Genomic DNA, 18,687 nt, shown 5'->3' on the forward strand with positions numbered 1-18,687 from the left:
TTGTATGTACTTTTGTATAACTCTGAGGGTCTCCTTCCATTTCCATGCATTTTCCCTTCTCTCTCCCTTTCCCTCCCACCTCTCATCCCTGTTTAATGTTAATCTTCTTCATTTTAATTTAAAAAGTAAATATCTACATGTTAATATCTATTAGTTCTCTTAAAATTAGTAGTCTCCTTAGTTAATATATATGCATTTATGTGTGTGTCTGTGTGGGTGTGTGTGGGTGTGTGTGTACTTGAATAACTTGTAAATAAAACCTGCATAACTATTCCAAGTATGAAAAGTTGGAAAAAAAGAAACAACTACTTTATTGCATGTAATTGACAATGTGCTATCAAAATGCATACAAACTTTATGAAAAACTATAAAATAAGGCACTTCAATAAGATGAAACAAAAATACCATTAAGCAGTAAAATCATAGTTATAATCATTCCAATTAAAGTATTTGTGGAAGTATAATTCTCATGCCAGAAGATTAAACCATTGTAAAAGGAATAATTCTTTGGCAATTACATTTATACTGATGCACACCCTCCATCTCTGTCAAGTTCCATGCATTTCTGTCATTGCAAACTATCCAGTAAATAACTTTTCCCCATAATTCCCTCCTTTGAGCCCCTGGATACCATCAATGTATGCTCTGTTTTTATCTGTTGGTTTATTCTGGATAGTTCATATAAATGGAATCATAATACATACGGCCATGTGTGGCTAACTTCTTTTATTCTGCATAATTTTCAAAATCCAGACCTATTTCAGCATGTGTTATTAGATATCACTTTTGTGGTTAAAGGCATCCAATCATATATATTTCATAGTTTGTAAATGCATTATTCTTTTAAATATTTAAACTCATTTCACCTTTGGCTGTTATAATTAGTACTACAGGTTCTTATATTGTTAGATTGACTACTGTTAAGTATTTTGATTATATATCAGGGACAGGGGTTGTGGGGTCATATATTAATGATGTTTAATATTTTGAGGAATCCCCACGAAGTTTCTTTCAATAACTGCTCCACTTTCAGTTCCTATTAGCTATGTATAAGGGCATTGCTTTCTTCACATCCTTGCCAACACGTGATATTTGCAGATATTTTAACTTTTAATAGTAGTAGATGTTAAGTGGTATCTTGTTGCAGGATTGATTTACATTCCTTAGTCACTAATGATGCTGAGCAACTTTTCATGCCTCTAGGTTCATTTGTATATTTATTAAAGAAATGTATATTCAAACTCTTTGGTTGTAATTTAATAGGTTACACACAAATAATTCTATTTGCATTAAATTTAAAAATTTCTGTGTATAATATTTTTTGATAGTGCTGGGTTGGAAATCTTGTCCTTGCACATGCATTCTATCACTGAGCTTTATCCTCAGACCTGGGTGTAATATTTGGATTATGATTTTTACTCTTTCCCATTTCTTTATGTCTGTAGATCATTCTTGAAGATAAAAAGAAATTTTTCAATTGTGTGATCTGTTGGTAACTAAAGTACAAGGGACAAATATCACAATTTTATTTGATACTTATAGTAGGCTTACTCTTACTTCATGTAAATTAAGTAATAAAAACATCAATATTTGTAAAATTTTCTTTGTTTTCTAGGAAGGAGTCATGTACAATATTTATTTAGAAATTGGTATAAATCAGATATTGAGAAATACATTTTATGCCCCTATGAAATAAGCAACAATTTAAGGCATTTTTATTGGTTGTTTAATAGCTAAAATATTGAATGTCAGAACATCATCCTGAATTTTAGTTCCCCCCAAATATTCTGCAAATGATTTCAAAATCTCTCTTACCTGTGGAATGGCAAATTTAGGTTTACTTATGTCATAAATATGGTTTGTTTAGACTGTTTATATTCACTTACTGACTGTTGATGGAGCCCAAAGGAGATGCCCCAAGGGGAATATGACCCAATTAATTTCTGGTTCAAAATAATAGCATGATGATTCAATTCATAATAAAAGAGACAATGGCTCTGGAAAAAAAGACTGCATGTCGATGAAAAAAATAAATGGAATTGTTTTGTGTTTGATTCAAAATATTGGCTTATAAAATATATTTAAGATGCTTTAATGCTAGCTAAGATATGTTAAGACCTGTGAAATCACTGTCATATAGCTTTAGCATTGTTATTATTTCACTTCTCTGAAGCCCAGTTTTCCTCATGCAGATGATATAATCCATTCAACATTGCAAAAGAGTCTGTAATTATAGTAAACAATGATAATGTAAAATCACCATATGTTTTTCAATAAATCTAGCAAATAGGTTTTCAGTCTTGAAATATTACTCTGTTAAAAATATACACTGCTCTCTTTGAAGTGAATAAATTATGAATTTTGAGGTTATCAGAAGATTATTATTCAGGGTAACTGGCAAACTACAAAAGTGATATTTGTCTAATAAAATATTTACAATTTTCACATAATTTTAATCTCTTATACTTCTTCTACAAAGTATTTGTTCAATTCATGTGTCCATTTATGAAAGTGTTGTGTGCACATGTGTATGTGAAGATTTCTGAGTACTGTTTATTCATCCTTGTAAGAAGTATAGCTAGCAGGTTTTCCTCCATTCTGAAGGTTTTCCTTCAATATGATAATTATTTCCTTTACTGTGAAGCTTTTAAATTTGATGTCATCTCACTTATTAATTCTTGCTTTCCAGAGCTGTAGGAGTCCTAGTCAGGAAGTCCTTGCTTATGCTTATGTGTTGGAGTGTTTTTCTTGTTTTCTTCAAGCAATATCAATGTTTCAGATGATATACTTAGGTCTTTGATTCATTCTGAATTGATTTTTGTACAGAGTGAGTAATAGGGATCTAGTTTTATGCTTCTACATATATATTTCCGATGATACCAGCACCATTTCTTAAAAAGGCATTTTTCACATGTATGTTTTTCACACCTTTGTCAAGAATCAGATCGCTTTTACTGCATTAGTTTGTTTCTTCCTCTATTCTATCCCATTATCCAAGTATCTATTTTTAAGCCACTACCATGATGTTTTGGCTACTAAGGCTCTAAATATATTTTGATGTTGGACAGGGAGATACCTCCAGTATTGTTCTTTTTGCTCAGGATTGTATTAGCTATTCCGGATCATTTGCTTTTTCAGGGCAGTTTTTTCTAGTTCTTTGAAGAATGTCATTGGTATTCTTTTCAGCATCTTTCTTTTTTTTCATTTATTAGTGCATTATAGTTAAAAGTATAATGTATAGTTGGGTTCATTTTGACAAAATCATACATGCACGGAATTTGATTACTCCATGTCATTTCCCGGTGCTCCTCTCCTCCTTGCTCTGCATAGTCTCCTTTTTCTACTCTATTAGTCTTCCTTTCACTTGTTTATTTATTATGATTTTCACTACCTCTCAGAATTTCTGAACATTTTAACATCCCTGTTATTTTTATCAATTTGAAAGAAATTTTTTACATTTCTTTTTTCATAAAAAATTTAAATAATATGTTCACCTAGCTCAAAACCCAAAATGTATAAAAATTACACATTAAAGTGGTCCTTACATTTTCCCAGGGCTCAACCATTCTCCCTTACCCCAAACTTTAAAGATTAAAAGATTTAAAGATTTACTCCTGAACTTTAAAGATTCACAGACCTTTTGTAGCTTTATAATTGTATAATTGGTATTTTAATGGGGAGTGTATTGAATCCATACATGACATTTAGTAATATGTCCATTTAACAATATTGATTTTTTTGAACCATAAACATGGGAGTTCTTACCCATTTACTATTTTTGGAGTTTCAATATTTGTCATAAAATAGGAAATAGATTCAATCAGAGCATACATACAAATAAAAATGCATGCTGTACAAATTTGTAAGTGAAGTAGATACACTTAAGAGTCAAATCTGCCAATCAGTGGACCCTGACTCTGAACATGCTTCCCTTTTGTTAGTCTTCATTTTTAACTAGAATCTAAATAAATTATAATGCCCAGTCTCTCAGGCTGATACTGCCATCATAGAATGAATTTGAAATTGTTTACTCTCTTTCTATTTCATGAAATAATTAGAGTAATTCTGGCATTAATTATTCTTTATAAACATGGTAGAGCTCAGCTGAGAATCCATTTTGTCCTGTGCTTTTTTTTTTGTTTAAAGGCTTTTAACTATTTCTTCAGTTTCATTGCTTCAAATTGGTCTGTTTATTTTTTTTTTATTGGTTGTTTAAAACATTACAAAGCTCTTGACATATCATGTTTCATACATTAGATTCAAGTGGGTTAAGAACTCCCATTTTTATATATCCTAATGTTTCACTTTGTTTAGAAATTTAGCAGTATCTTCTAGATTATTAAGTTCATCGGAGAATAAATTGTCAAAATAACTTCTAATGATCCTCTGGATCTAAGAAGAGTCTGTGGTGATGTTTCCTTTTTTATTTTTTTTTTCAGAAAGGAAGAAGCAAAATTCTTTAATTCTTTATTGCTGGTTGACATGATCATCTATATAGAAAATTTTACAGATCCGACAGAACAACAAGTAGTTTTAATGAGGGAGTTGAACAAGAAAACAAATCAATATACAGGAATAAATTACATTTTTATGTGCAAGAAAAATAAATTATATGTATATATAATAGAAATATTTAGACATTCATACATAATACATATAATAGTATAAGTTATAAAATATTTAAAGATAATATTTTCCAGAAGATATTCAAGACCTAAATACTGAAAATTACAAAATATTGCTGAGATAAATTAAGACTTAAGTTATAGGAGAAATAAATTTACCATATTCATTGATCATAAGACTCTATGTTATAAAGTTGTCAACTCTCATGTTGATTTATAGACTCAGTGTAATCCCAATTACACAAAGCAGTCTTTTTGTAGTGATACTATTTTTTTTGGAAATTAACAAATCAATTCAAAAATTTATATATAAATATGAAAAAGCTTAACTAGCCAAAACAATTTTGAAAATAAACAAAGTTCAAGGACATACATTACATCGTTTTATGACTTATTGAAACATCTAGAAAACAAAACAATGTGTCATTGATGTAAAAATAGACCAATAAATAACTGATGCAGACTAAGGAGTCCAGTAAGAGATTTAGGCTTTCTAGGTCAACTGACATTGGATGAAAGTGAAAGGATGCTCTTGTCTACAAATGGTGCTGGACAATTTTCAAACCAAAAAGTGAATCTGACCCTTACCTCATACCATATGCAAAACTCAATTTGGAAATGAATATATTCCTAAAAAAGCTAAAACACTAAAAATTTTGGAAGAAAATAAAGGTGAAAACCTTAATAATTTGGGGTTTGGCAAAGATTTCTTCAGGTAGAACACAAAAACTATAAAATATACAAGAAACTAAAAAAAAATAGACTTTATCAAAAGCATAAAGGTTTGTTCTTCAAAAGAATCTGTTAAGAAAATGAAAAGCAAACCACAGATGGAAAATAAATCTTTCCAAAACATATACTAACATAGTGATGATTGTTAAATATACTGAAAGTATCTAAATTATATACATTTTAAAAAGGATAAAATTTATGTGAATTATATATCAGCAAAGCTTAAACAAACAAAAAAAACTATCTAACAAAGGGTTTGTATCTAGATTATATAAAGAATTCTCACAGCTTGATAAGATGACAAATTATATTGTAAAAATTAAGCAAAAGTTTGAACAGATGCTCCACCAAAGGAGATACACTGGTATCTCCTTTTTTTCATCTCTAATTTTGTTGATGTGCGTCTTTTCTTTGTTGTGGTTGGTTTGGCTAAGAGTTTATCAATGTTATGCATATTTTCAAAGTACCAAATTTGTTGTTTTAATTATCTCTATTTTTTTCCCTCAATTTCATAAATTTCAGTTCTGATCTAGTTTCCTGTCTTCTACAAATTTTGGAATTAATGTATTCATGGTTTGGTAGGGCCTTGAGATAAAATATTATTATTATTTTTCTTTAATTAAACCTATGGGCAATTTGGCATTGAGCTACATGCCCAGACCTTTGTTCATTATTATTTTTATTTTGAGATAGGGTTTCATTAAGTGTCTTAGCGCCTCACTATTTTGTTTGATTTAAGCTTACAATCCTCCTTCTTTAATGTCTGGAGCCACTGGTATTATAGGTATGTTTCACTGTGCTAGAGTCTTTTTTAATGATAGTGCTAAAATTATAAGCTTTCCTCTTAAAACTGCCTTCATACCATCATAGAGATTTTGATATTTTAACCTAATTCTCATTTGTTTCTAGGAAATTTTTATATCTTTTGTTATTTCTTCAACAATCCATTCCTCATTCAAAAGTGTAAAATTTAATCTCTAGTGTCAAAATGTTTTTTCTTATATTGCTATTGATGGCAAATTTTATTACCATCAGATATGATTGATATAAGGAATATTCTCTGTTTTTCTTTGTATTTGCTAATACTTGCCATGTGTCGTAAATTACTATCCATTTTATAGAAGTATAGCTAAGAAGTAAATGAAACTGGTTGGTGATGGATGGAATATTTTATAGATGTCTGTTAGGTTTATTTGTTTATTAGTATATTTTAGCTCTGAAGGGTGTTTACTCAATGTATATCTTTAATACCTATTCACTGGTGAGAGAGGTATGTTGAAATTACCCAATATTATTGTATACAGGTACTTTTGATTTTTATATTGAGTGATTTTGTTTTATGTATTGTGTACACCAGCATTTTGGGGCATAATATATTGTTGGATGTATCCCTTAACCAGTATGAAGTGACCTTTTTGACTCTTCTTATTAATGTTGGCTTGAAGTCTACATTATCCAACATTTTCCATACCTTCGTCTCAGCCTGTGGATATCTTTGCCAGTGAGGTAAGTCTCTTGTAAAGATATGTTTTGGTCTTGTTTTTCAATCTCTTCTGCAAATCTGTATCTTTAGATAAAATTTCTTAGACCATTTATATTCAGTGTTATTATAGAGAAATGATTTTTATTTCATATCATTTTGATTTATTTTTAATGCTTAATTTGTACTTTATTCTCTTTTAATCAACTATTTTTTTCTAGTGAAATACATGCATACATTTGCCCTGATAATTATTTTTCATTTATTCGGTGTGAAATATTTCATTGACTATATTTTATACTGCTGACTTAATGGTTATGAGCTATTTATTTTGTGTTTAACATGAAAAATATTTATTTCATATTCCCATCAGAAGAATGTACTTATTGGATATAAAAATCTTGGTTGGTATCTGAAATCTTTTAGGGTATGTTGTAGATTATCCAAAACCCTCCTAATTGCTGGGGGCCTGGATTGAGAAATCAGTCAAAAACCTAATTTGCTTACCTCTAAATGTGACCTGCCATTTTTCTCTTGCAGCTATGAAAATTTTATTTTGTTCTTTATGTTAGGCAGTTTAATTACAATATATTTTGGAAAAGACCTCTTTTAATCTTTTTTTGTCAGTGGGGGGAGAGAGGGAGAGGGAGAGAGAGAGAGAGAGAGAGAGAGAGAGAGAGAGAGAGAGAGATGCTTTCTTTTAAAAAATATTTCTAAAAGCATTTTGTGTTTGGACTTCCATCTCATTCCATCTCATTCTCATCTCCTGAAGATTTATGCATCAGAATGATAATTGAGTCAACTGGACACTCTGGGACATACAACTATGAACCCACTAGAGATGGAGCATGTGAGCTACTTTGCTGTTTACTATGTTTTTTTTTTTTTTCTAAGCTAGTGATTTTTGTCAGTCCAGAGGCCCAAGTCTGCATGCCTGGAGTGTGTTGCATCTTCTGACTCTTTCTGTTGGGTGTGGTTGTGTATGATGCAGGTTTCAGGGCTGTTGCTGAATGCTTTGGAGTACCACTCCCCTCAGTAGGAGTTTCTTTATGGCAGCATAGAACCTGGTGGCTCTCTACTACTATGGGGCCTGTGAATCTAAGCCTTTATGTTGTAGAAAAGATTCTACCCTGGCTGCAATGATGAGGGGTTTAACCACCTCCAGGTTGAGGTGATGAAGAACACTCCTGCTGAGGCAGTGAGGAACCCTAGGCTAAGGTTGGATTCCTTGAAAGTGATTTTTTTTTTCCTACTCAGCTTCACCCCACCCCACCTTCAGAGAGGGGAAGGCATTTTGGTATTCTTCAGCTTGCAGAAATTCTGCTACAATTTCCTTCTAGACAGTTTACTTAGATAGTCCATTGTAGAGATTTTTTTCAAAGGTTTTATGTGATTCTACTGTTAAGTTGGGAGAAGCTGTATTGACTTAATATCTTCCAACCATTGGGACTAGCAGTGGAGTCTACACAATGGCTTCCCTGCCCAGCCCAGTCCAGTCAATTTCCAAGTCCCCTCAAGTCTTTAGTTGTCCAATATTGAGCTTTAGAGTGATTAGTCAGTTAACCAAACCTCTGGTCATCAGTTCTTTCAGTGCTTCATTTCTTCTCTGTGGAGAGGTTGACATTAGTATCATACATCCTCTCTGTCACTTTCTGAGTCCAAATAAAAATATTTTAATTAAAACATAATAAGATGATACTGGAAATAAGTCTAGTATTTTTAGTTTATTGCTTAGTATGAAAACTCATTTTATCCATACACCAACTTTTTTTAAAAGTCTTTTCATTGCCTCTATTACATCTTTGTTTCTCAAACTATAGATGATGGGATTCAGCATAGGGATAACAGTGCTGTAAAATACTGACACTATCATGTCATGCTCCAGAGCATAGCTGGAACTTGGTCTCATATACATGAAGAGGATGGTCCCATGATAAATGGACACTCCAGTCAGGTGGGAGCCACAGGTAGAGAACACTTTCCTCCTCCCCTCAGCAGAATGCATCTTCAGAATGGCCAACAGGATGAAGCCATAGGAGATCAGGACAATCAGGATGGTGACTATCTCAATGGAGCTCACAAAGAGGAAGAGCAGAAGCTCATTTATGTGAGTGTCAGAACAAGAAATGGCAAGTAGAGGAGGGATGTCACAGAATATGTGTCTGATTACATTGGATCCACAGAAGGACAGGCTAAAAGTGGCCACTGTATGTAAAATGGCATGAAGAATTCCTCCAACACAGGAAGCCATGATGAGTGGCACATAGACCCTGGGTGACATGCTCACTGAATACAGAAGTGGGTTGTAGATGGCCACATAGCGATCATAAGCCATGGCAGCCAAGAGAAAGCATTCTGTGGTTCCAAAAGCGACAGTAAGAAATGACTGTGTTGCACATCCATAGAATGAAATCATTTTTCTTTTTGATATGAAATTTACTAACATATTTGGGATAACATCTGTGGAATAGGAGGCATCCACAGAAGACAGCACACTCAGAAAATAGTACATGGGATTGTGGAGCCAGGAATCCATGATCACCAATACAATCAGTCCCAAATTTCCTGTGACAGTAAAAATGTAAACAGCTAAAAATAGAACAAAGAGAATTATCTGCACTTCTTTATTGTCTGTGAAGCCCTGTAGTACAAATGAATTAACTTCAGTGACATTTTTCATGTTTAAATATCATAAAACTAGCTTGAAGATCTTCAGAAGATCATAGTTCATGTTCTATGAAAATAATGGGCAAAATTGTGAGTCAAAAGAGGAAGACTGTTTTTTAAAATATTTACTAGTCTATAATAATTATATATAACAGTTGGCATCACTGTGATTATATATACAGGCACTTAATGTACTTTGATCAATATCCTATCCCTGTCCTCCCCTCCACCTTCCTCCAGATTCCCTTCCTTTATTCTACTTGTCTTCTATTTATTTGCATCACATAGCCTACATAGGCTTTCTCGATTCTTGTTACATTCCAAGTTGTTAAGTGGAATAAAAAGAGTCAATCAAAAAGTGACTAAACCATCTTGCATCCACTGAGGAAAAATTGAAGCTGCATAAAAAATCAGTTTCTTATATGTGTGTGCCTTTGCGTGTATGCACACATTCTGATCACAAAACAGAAAAAACACACACAAATAAACAAATATACACCAGTATTGAAAATTTGTGTGTGTGTTTTTCTGTTTTGTGATCCACTGATGGCTCTGCACTCTGAGTTTTGATTTTTTGACTAACCTATGTTTATATAGCTGAGGTCACAGAACAAGAGAAATGAAGTACCATTTTGATGAACATGATGAAATCTATCCATGTCTCTATGCGATTAGAAGTCACAGGGAATCCAGGGATCATGAAATTCCTGCCAAAGATTCAGTGACTTATCTGATACAAGGTAAGTAACCTGGTATGTGGAATCCAGATGAACCAAATTCCTGACTAAAACCCATGTGTAATGTCTGTCTATCTCTGGTTTTAACCGCCTTTAAAGCAGCTATATATTTGAATAGCCAAGAAACAACATAATGTAAGGTAAGAATACAAATTAAATATGTGCACCAATTTACTTTATAGTTATGGCTACTCATTTAAGATGACCATATAAATGATCTTCAGAGGTATCTATTTAAAATCATTTAAAATTTGGACACATAATAAAAATGATAAAAAGTTATAGAAAATATGTGTAACTAGAACATTGAGTCAGATATTTAAATATTTAGCCACAAGTAATATATTTCTGTAGTTGCTAATACACACTCAAATAATTCAATTGAGATTAAATATAAAAATTCTGGGTGTAATTTTGTTTTTGACAGTGCTTGGCTTAAACCCAAGTCCTTGCACATGTCAGGCAACTATACTATCATTCAGCTTTAGCCCCTGGGTCTAATATTTAGATTATGGTTTTTATGTCTGTCCCCTCTCTTAATGTATGGGTTAATTCAGTAACAAAACAATGGAATTTTATCAGTTGTGTAAGCTGTTGATAATAAAAGTACATAGAAACAATATCAAAGTTGCATTTAAAACATTACAGCAGATTTAATTTTACTATGTGTAAATAAAATAATAACATCAAGTTGTTTCAATATTTTTTTGCTTGGAAGTATTGGTTTTCAATACTTATTTAAAACTTGGTATAAATCAGATATTGAGAAATGTATTCTACTTCCCTATACAACAGGATAGAATTAACAAGGTTTATACTGTTTAATAGCTAAAGTATTTAGTACCAAAATGTGATCCGGACTTTCAATTCTCCAACATATTGTGCAAATAATGTCAAAATTTTTCTTACCTGTGGCATACTAAATTCAAGTTTAATCATGTTTTAAATATGGTTCATTTAAGCTATTTATGTCAACTAACTTTACTATAAGTAGAGCCCAAAGGAGATGCCCCAATGGGAATATGACCCAATTATTTTCTGGTTCCAAATAACAACATGATGATTTAATTCATAATAAAAAGAGATAATGGCTCTGGATAAAAAAACACTGTATGTTGACATAGATAAAATGAGTGAAATCATTTTGTGTCTGATTCAAAATGATGGCTTAGAAATACATTTTAAGATGCTTTTATGTTAGCTAAGAAATCTTAAACTCTGCAAATATACTGTCACATAGCTTTGACATATTATAACTTCACTTCTCTGAAGCCTGGTTTCCTCCTATTGATGACATAAGCAACAACTCATTCATGACATTGCAACAATTCAGTAACCATGGTGAATAATAATAATGTAAAATAATCTTTCATGAGAATTTTAGAAGATGTAATCCCAGAGGCTCAGCTTCCTGAGCCTCTGGGATTACAGGCGTGCTCTACTGCACCCAGGTTAGCCATATTTCAGAGAATGTAGAAATGCCCTCAAGGAACATTTGTCACGTGAGCACTAAAGCTAATGTATAGATGAAATGCAAAACTGAGTCTCTTTAACATATTTAAAAATGAACAGACAACAAATACTGCCAGAAACATGTGTAAGGAATTTGATGATAATAGAAAATTGATCAAAACTGAGACAAAACAAGTAGAAAGTTTAAAATGCATACACACTCTCTCTCACACACACACACAAAAAACAAACAAACAAACAAACAAAAAAAAACAACAAACTGTCCTTTGAAACAGTTCATAAGAAAGAAAATTACAAAAATCCTCAACAAAATACTACCAAAACAAATTCAAAAGCATATTAAAAGGTTAATTTTATCAAATGAGATTTATCCCAGGGACAGAAAGGAAGCCAGAAAACAATAATGTGATGTATATGCAAAAAAGGCATTTGACAAAATTCAACATTCCTTCATGATAAAAAAACATTGAGTAAATTATGTGTGGAAGAAATGCAGTTCAACACAATGAAGGCCATGTGTAATAAGCCAACAACCAACATACCAGATGGGGAAAAGCTGAAAGGTTTTTCTCCAAGACCTAAAACAAGAGGAGGATGTCCCCTTTCTCCATCTTTGTTCAACATAGTACTGAAGTCCTAGCCGGAGGAATCAAGTAAGATAAACAAATAAAGGTCACTTATATTAGAAAAACTGTCAAATTGTCATTGTTTTCGGATGACAAAATCTTAGATGCATAAAATCCCACAAACACACCAAAAAGTCTTTTAGATTTAGTGAATGAATTTAGCAGTGTTGCAGGGTAAAATAATCAACACAAAAATCAATAACATGCCAGCATAAAGTTATCAGAAATGAAAATGAAGAAAGTAATCTTATTTATAACATGTACAAAATCAAACCCCAAAAGCTAGAATAGATTTTACCAAAGAGAGACATGATTTCTACAATGAAAATTTTAAAAACATTGATGAAAGAACTTGAAGAGGATAGAAAAAAGTGATAAGACATTGAATGTTCATGTATAGGGTGAATCTATATTCCTAAAATGTTCATATTACCTAATGTGATCTATGAATTCAATAAATCACTGTCAAAATATTAGTGGCATTCTTCATGAAATTAGGGACAAAACAAGCCTAAAATTCTTCAAAACTTCAAGTTTATCCTGAGCAAGAAGAACAAAGCAGGAAGAATTGCATTATTGACCTTAGTATATACTACATATCTGTAGTAATCAAAGCACAATGGTATTGTCATTAAAACAGACATGTAGACTGATGGAAGAAAATGCAGAGCAGAAAATAAATCCATGAAACATACAACCAACTGAATTTTAACAAAAGTTTTAAAAGCTTTCATTGGAGAGAGGATAGTCTTTCAAAAAAAAATGCGCTTGGAGAACTGTATCTTCACATACAGAAGAATGAAAGTAGATCTCTATCTCTCCCCATTTATAGAAATAAACTAAAAATGGGTTTAGACAAATTTAAGATATGAAACTACTCAAAGAAAATATGAAATAAATGCTTTATGCAGTGTATGGGCAATATTTTTTACAAGAACCCACAATCACACGAAATAAAAGCAAAAGAGAAAAATGGGATTACATCCAGCTAAAAAGGTTGTGCACAACAACCTATAGAAGAGCCAACCTAGAGAAGGGGAGAAAATATTTTTAATCTACACATTTGACAAAGCATTGATATCCAGAATACACAAGATCTCCAAAATCTCAATAGTAATATATAAATATCCCAATTACAAATAAGCAATGGGCCTAAATATGCAGTTCTCTAAAGAAGTCATATGAATGGCCAATAGGTATATGAAAAAATGCTCAATATCACTGACCACCAAGGAATTGCAACAAAGAACTAAAGAGATATTACTTCATGCCTGTAAGCAATGAAAGTATCAAAAACATAAAGAAGCACCAGTAAGGATGTCAAGTAAAGACAACACTTGTTGGGAATGTACATTAGCACAGCTATTATGTCAAACAGTTTGGAGCTACCTTAAAAAATAATTAAAAAATAGAACTACCACATGATCCAGCAATGTTACTATTTAATATTTATCCAAAGGAAGGATGAATAAAGATTGATTAATGAATACTAATTTATACTTAGCTAAGAGCAAGAAATTCTGGTGCTCTATTACACTGTAAAGTGGGCACAGAGAACAATATTATACAGTCAATTTCAAACAACTAGAAGAGGGAATGTTGAAATTTCTCACCATGAATATATGACAGATGTTTGGGGAGAATTTTTAAGCTAGTTAAGACATTAAAAAATGTCTATCAAAATAATGCAACATATCCCCATTAATATGCATACTTTATGTTTTTAAGTGTCAGTTAATAAATTAATTTTAAATTAATTTATATTTTTTCTGAATTGGTAGTAAATTATCTGTATACTAAAAGTATAAAAAGAGAAAACACAGATGTACCAACAATGAAGAAGTAGAATGTTAAAGAAAACATTTTTAACAAAATTTTAGTACAAAGAAAGTTGATTAATGAGAAAATGGAATTTTTGGTAAGGGATATGGTAACAAATGGCAGCAAATTCTTAATAGAATCAACAGATCTTCTGCAGGCACAAAATGTTTAGGAAAAATAAAGCATTAACATGACTTATAAGATATGGAACACATGACTTTTCAAAACTCACTGTTAACAAGGAAAATCAATTTCCTAAGTAGGAATCTCAGAAAAACTGAATTGGAAAAAAAAAAAAAAGGCGAGGTGGGGAGGTAAGGCTTTCCATTCTTCAAGGTGCAGTTGAATGACCACCCAACCCCTCACATAGCATCAAAGCAGATATCCTGTCCCAGAGGAACTGGAAGACTGGAAGGGTGCCCTGATTCAGAGAATCCCAAAAATATGCAACATGTCTTCCTTCAGTAGGAGATATGTTTATCTTAATGGAAAAATATTTGAGGAGCATGTCACATGAGTAGGGTAGAGACAGAGGGAAAAGTTTAAATAAGTGATGAAGTTCTTGGAAGATGGCAGACCCTACAAATCCTGTTAAAGCAATATAAAATGTCTGAAGACAGATGACCACTGTGAAAGGCAATACCTGTCTGGCTATGGGACTGAAGGAAATCCAGATAGAATGTTCACAGATAAAACTCCAGAGTGTAAACATATCACATTTTTAATTCATTCCTCTGTTGATGGACATCAAGGTTTATTTCATCCTAAGCACATCTTAAGCACCTCTCATATTTATTGTGGCATCTTAATGCCACAATAAATATCAGAGGTGCAAGTATCTCATGAGTATGCTGATTTCTTTTCATTTTGATACATTCACAGAAAATTAGCAGGATCATATGGTAGATCTGTGTTTAGTTTTTTGAGGAACATTTGTAATATTCTTCATAATGAGTATACAAATTTGTATTCTCATCAAGAGGGAAAAAATTTCCTTTTTCTCAATATATGTGTCAGCATTTTTATTTTTTTGTCTTTTTTATAACAACCATTTTTAATTAGAGAGAGATGATATTTTATTGAATTTTCTATTTACATTATTCTGGTGACATAAAGAAGAATAAAACTGGTTTAGTTATTTGCAGCACAATTGAGGAAATTAAGTAAAGGACATTAAGTAAAGCAAAATGAAAATCAGGTGCATAAAGCCATTACTGCATGTTTTTTCTCAAAAATGGAAACTTAAAAAGTCAAACTGAAGATAGAATAGTGATTACTAGGGCTTGGAAGGGATCAGGGGAACGGGATAAAGGGAGTTTAGATAATAGGTAACAAAACACAGATAGTAAGAATACATTCTGGTGTCCTTCAAAATAGTGAAGGAAATGTAATTTACAATAATATACTATATATTTTATGAAGACACATAAGGAAAGAGCTTGAACACTCCAAACATTCCAAACACTCCAAAAAGAGCTTGAACACTCCCTCTCTAATGAAAGAAATTCTAATCACCCTGATTTTATCAGTGCATGCTGTATGCATATGCAGAAATATCACACTGAACCTCATTAATTTATAAAATTAATTCAAATCTATAATATTAATTAATAAAAAGCTTATACATAAATCTTAATCCTGAGACTTAAAATAACTTTTCAATAACTATTTTAAGCACTGGTAAATATATAAGAGTGACTGTGTAAATATGAAACAGAAAAATACAGCTGGATTTACCTCCAATCTTACATGAACCTCCTTCTGATCCTTCATATGCTTATCACACTGAAATATAAAGATAAATATGAGGATCACAACTGAATCTTATGTAAGGATATTATGGTATAGAAGGAGCAAACAACAAAATAGCATTTTAAAAGTTACTAAAATCAGAACATAAAATAATGCCATATTAATAGCCTACCAAATATGTATTAAATTTGCTAAAACAAGATAAAAATAAATATGACTAGTGGAAATTAAAAGAATATACAGAGATAATTCAGAGAGCTTAGAGTGTTAAACCAGTAATATAACTTCACACAATATAAAGCAAAACATCATACAATGAATAATGTAGTAAAACACAAGAGGAAGTAGTTATCATATAAAGTTACTATTAAAACACAATTAAAAAAAACAAGATATAAAATAGTGATATGAAAGAAAATTAATCAAAAAGAGAGAAAACTGAAATTGATTAAAGTAAAAACAATAAACTAATTTTTTAAAATATTAGATACTTATACAATTATGAACACACAACAACTGTTTACAAGCTGTGTCATTAATAAGAAAATCAGTAGGATGATAAAACCAATTAAAATGATAACATTTAAGTAATATAATCTAGGAGACCTTATTAAAACAATTACAGTAAAAGAAGGTTTTGCTTCCCTTTTAATTTTATTAAAGAAAATAAATAGAGGAAACATCCTAAATGTACAACTGATGAATTTTTACAAACTTAACTTAAAAAGACTAAGATAAAGAATACTATCACCAGCACTCCTAGTGGATTCCCTTTTCCTATCTTCCAGTCATTATCACCCCTCCAAAAATAATTCAACTTCCAAAGCTGTAACAATTATAGGCAATCACTAGATTTTTAAAGCCAGAATTTTGAATTTTAATTCACATACAGAAAAATAAATAACAGTTATATAAATTATGAGAATCACATACACTTGTATAAAAAATTCAAGTTATGAAATATACTTATAACCCTAAAAACATTTCTTCTTGCCAGTTCATATTAAATCAACTCCCATCACCTCTAGTTCTGGTAATTACAATGATGTTTTCCATTGTTAAAATTTTGCCATGTTCAGAATGTGACAAGAGTGGAATCACATTATTTGCATTATTCTCCCTTTTGTTTCTTTCACTTAGCAAGAGGCACTTGAGATCCATCACTGTTATCTGATTACAGTATTTTTTCCCCTTTTTAATCACTGAATACTCTTCCATTATTTAAGTGTACCATTATTATTTTATCCATTCACTCATTGTTAGACTTTGGTTTGCTTCACTTATATACATAAATTTAAGTTCCCTCCATATCTTTTCAGAACTTAAAAAAATCCATTTTTAATGTTTGATAATATTCCATTGTCTGAATATACCACATTTGAACAATCTATTTACATTCTGAAAGGCATCTTGGTTGCTTTTAAGTTGGGGCAATTATAAATATGGCTGCTATAAACATCTGTGTGCAGGATTTTGAGTAGACTTAAGTTTTCAAACTTTGTGTGTGTGTGTGTGTGTACACATGTCTATGTCTGTGTGTGATTATTGCATTTTGAGCAAAAATTTGTAAGAAACCTCCAGAGTGTTTTCCAGAGTAACTGTACCATTTTTCTTTCCCACCATCAATGAAAGAGAACTCCATTTACTGGACATCCTACCTAACATTTGGTGTTCTAGATTTCGGTTGTTTTGATGTGTAGCAATATCTCACTTTCACCTAAATTTACATCTTTCTGATGAACTATGACATGGAGCATCTTTGAGTTTGCTTACTTATTATGTAAGTAATAATACCTTTTGTGAGGTATCTGTTGAGGTCATTGACCTAAGTTTTAAGGTCATTTTTACCATTTATCAAATATTGTTTTCTTTTTTTTTTAAGAGACAGAGACAGAGAGAGATACAGAGAGAGAATTTTAATATTTATTTTTTAGCTTTTGGCGGACACAACATCTTTGTTTGTATGTGGTGCTGAGGATCGAACCCGGGCCGCACACATGCCAGGCGAGCGCGCTACCGCTTGAGCCACATCCCCAGGCCCAAATATTGTTTTCTTATTGCTGTTTTATCAGGTCTTTGTATATTTGTGGTAACAGTTCTTTATCAGATGTTTCTTTTGCAAATATTTCCCTCATTCTGTGGCTTGTTATTTCATTCTTTTTGCCATCCACACACATATACTTTACAATATTTTGAATGATTTATGACCACAGTTAGGTACAAGTCTCTACATTAGTATGTGACAGTCTGAAAGGGAGGAAAGATTCCAAGGAACTGAAAAGGCTGACCTTTAACTAGCCAGATTTCTAAAGTTATGATATTCTATGACAAAGAACATTATCTGTATATTGCACTAATTCTCCTATCAATACTTGCTGTTCAGGGTTAACAGTTTAGTTATGGGCATTTACATATTATATCTTCCATTAAACTTTCAATGAGCTTAAATCTATTTTTATACAACTTAGAATAATAGCACTTCAAAATTTAGATAGTATAGAGATCTTTATTGAATGACTATACATTCTATCCTAAATTATGCTTTCATATGAGCTCATTTTATACATGTGTAAAACATATTAATAGAATTAAACAGGTCATATTTCCATGAAGAGGAAAGTAGATTTCAGAGACAACCCAATGACACAAAATAAGTATCAGAAGTGGAAATATATGCTGATTTATTAGACTTCTTTTCTAGGCCTAAGCATGCATTAAGCATTCATTTTACACCAAGTGCCAATGCACATACAGTCTTCTTTTTTTTATCATTT

General features: G+C 31.6%; 1 protein-coding gene across 1 annotated transcript; it reads right to left on the reverse strand.

Annotated features, from left to right (window-relative positions):
• Window positions 1-8,581: 8,581 nt before the first annotated feature.
• On the reverse strand, window positions 8,582-9,517 carry LOC139707073 (olfactory receptor 5T18-like). The gene has a single exon (XM_071617064.1). It carries the CDS (start codon window positions 9,515-9,517, stop codon window positions 8,582-8,584), a length of 936 nt encoding a protein of 311 aa, XP_071473165.1.
• Window positions 9,518-18,687: the final 9,170 nt, after the last annotated feature.

This window comes from Marmota flaviventris, chromosome 9 (genome assembly GCF_047511675.1).
Source record: "Marmota flaviventris isolate mMarFla1 chromosome 9, mMarFla1.hap1, whole genome shotgun sequence".
NCBI lineage: Eukaryota > Metazoa > Chordata > Mammalia > Rodentia > Sciuridae > Marmota > Marmota flaviventris.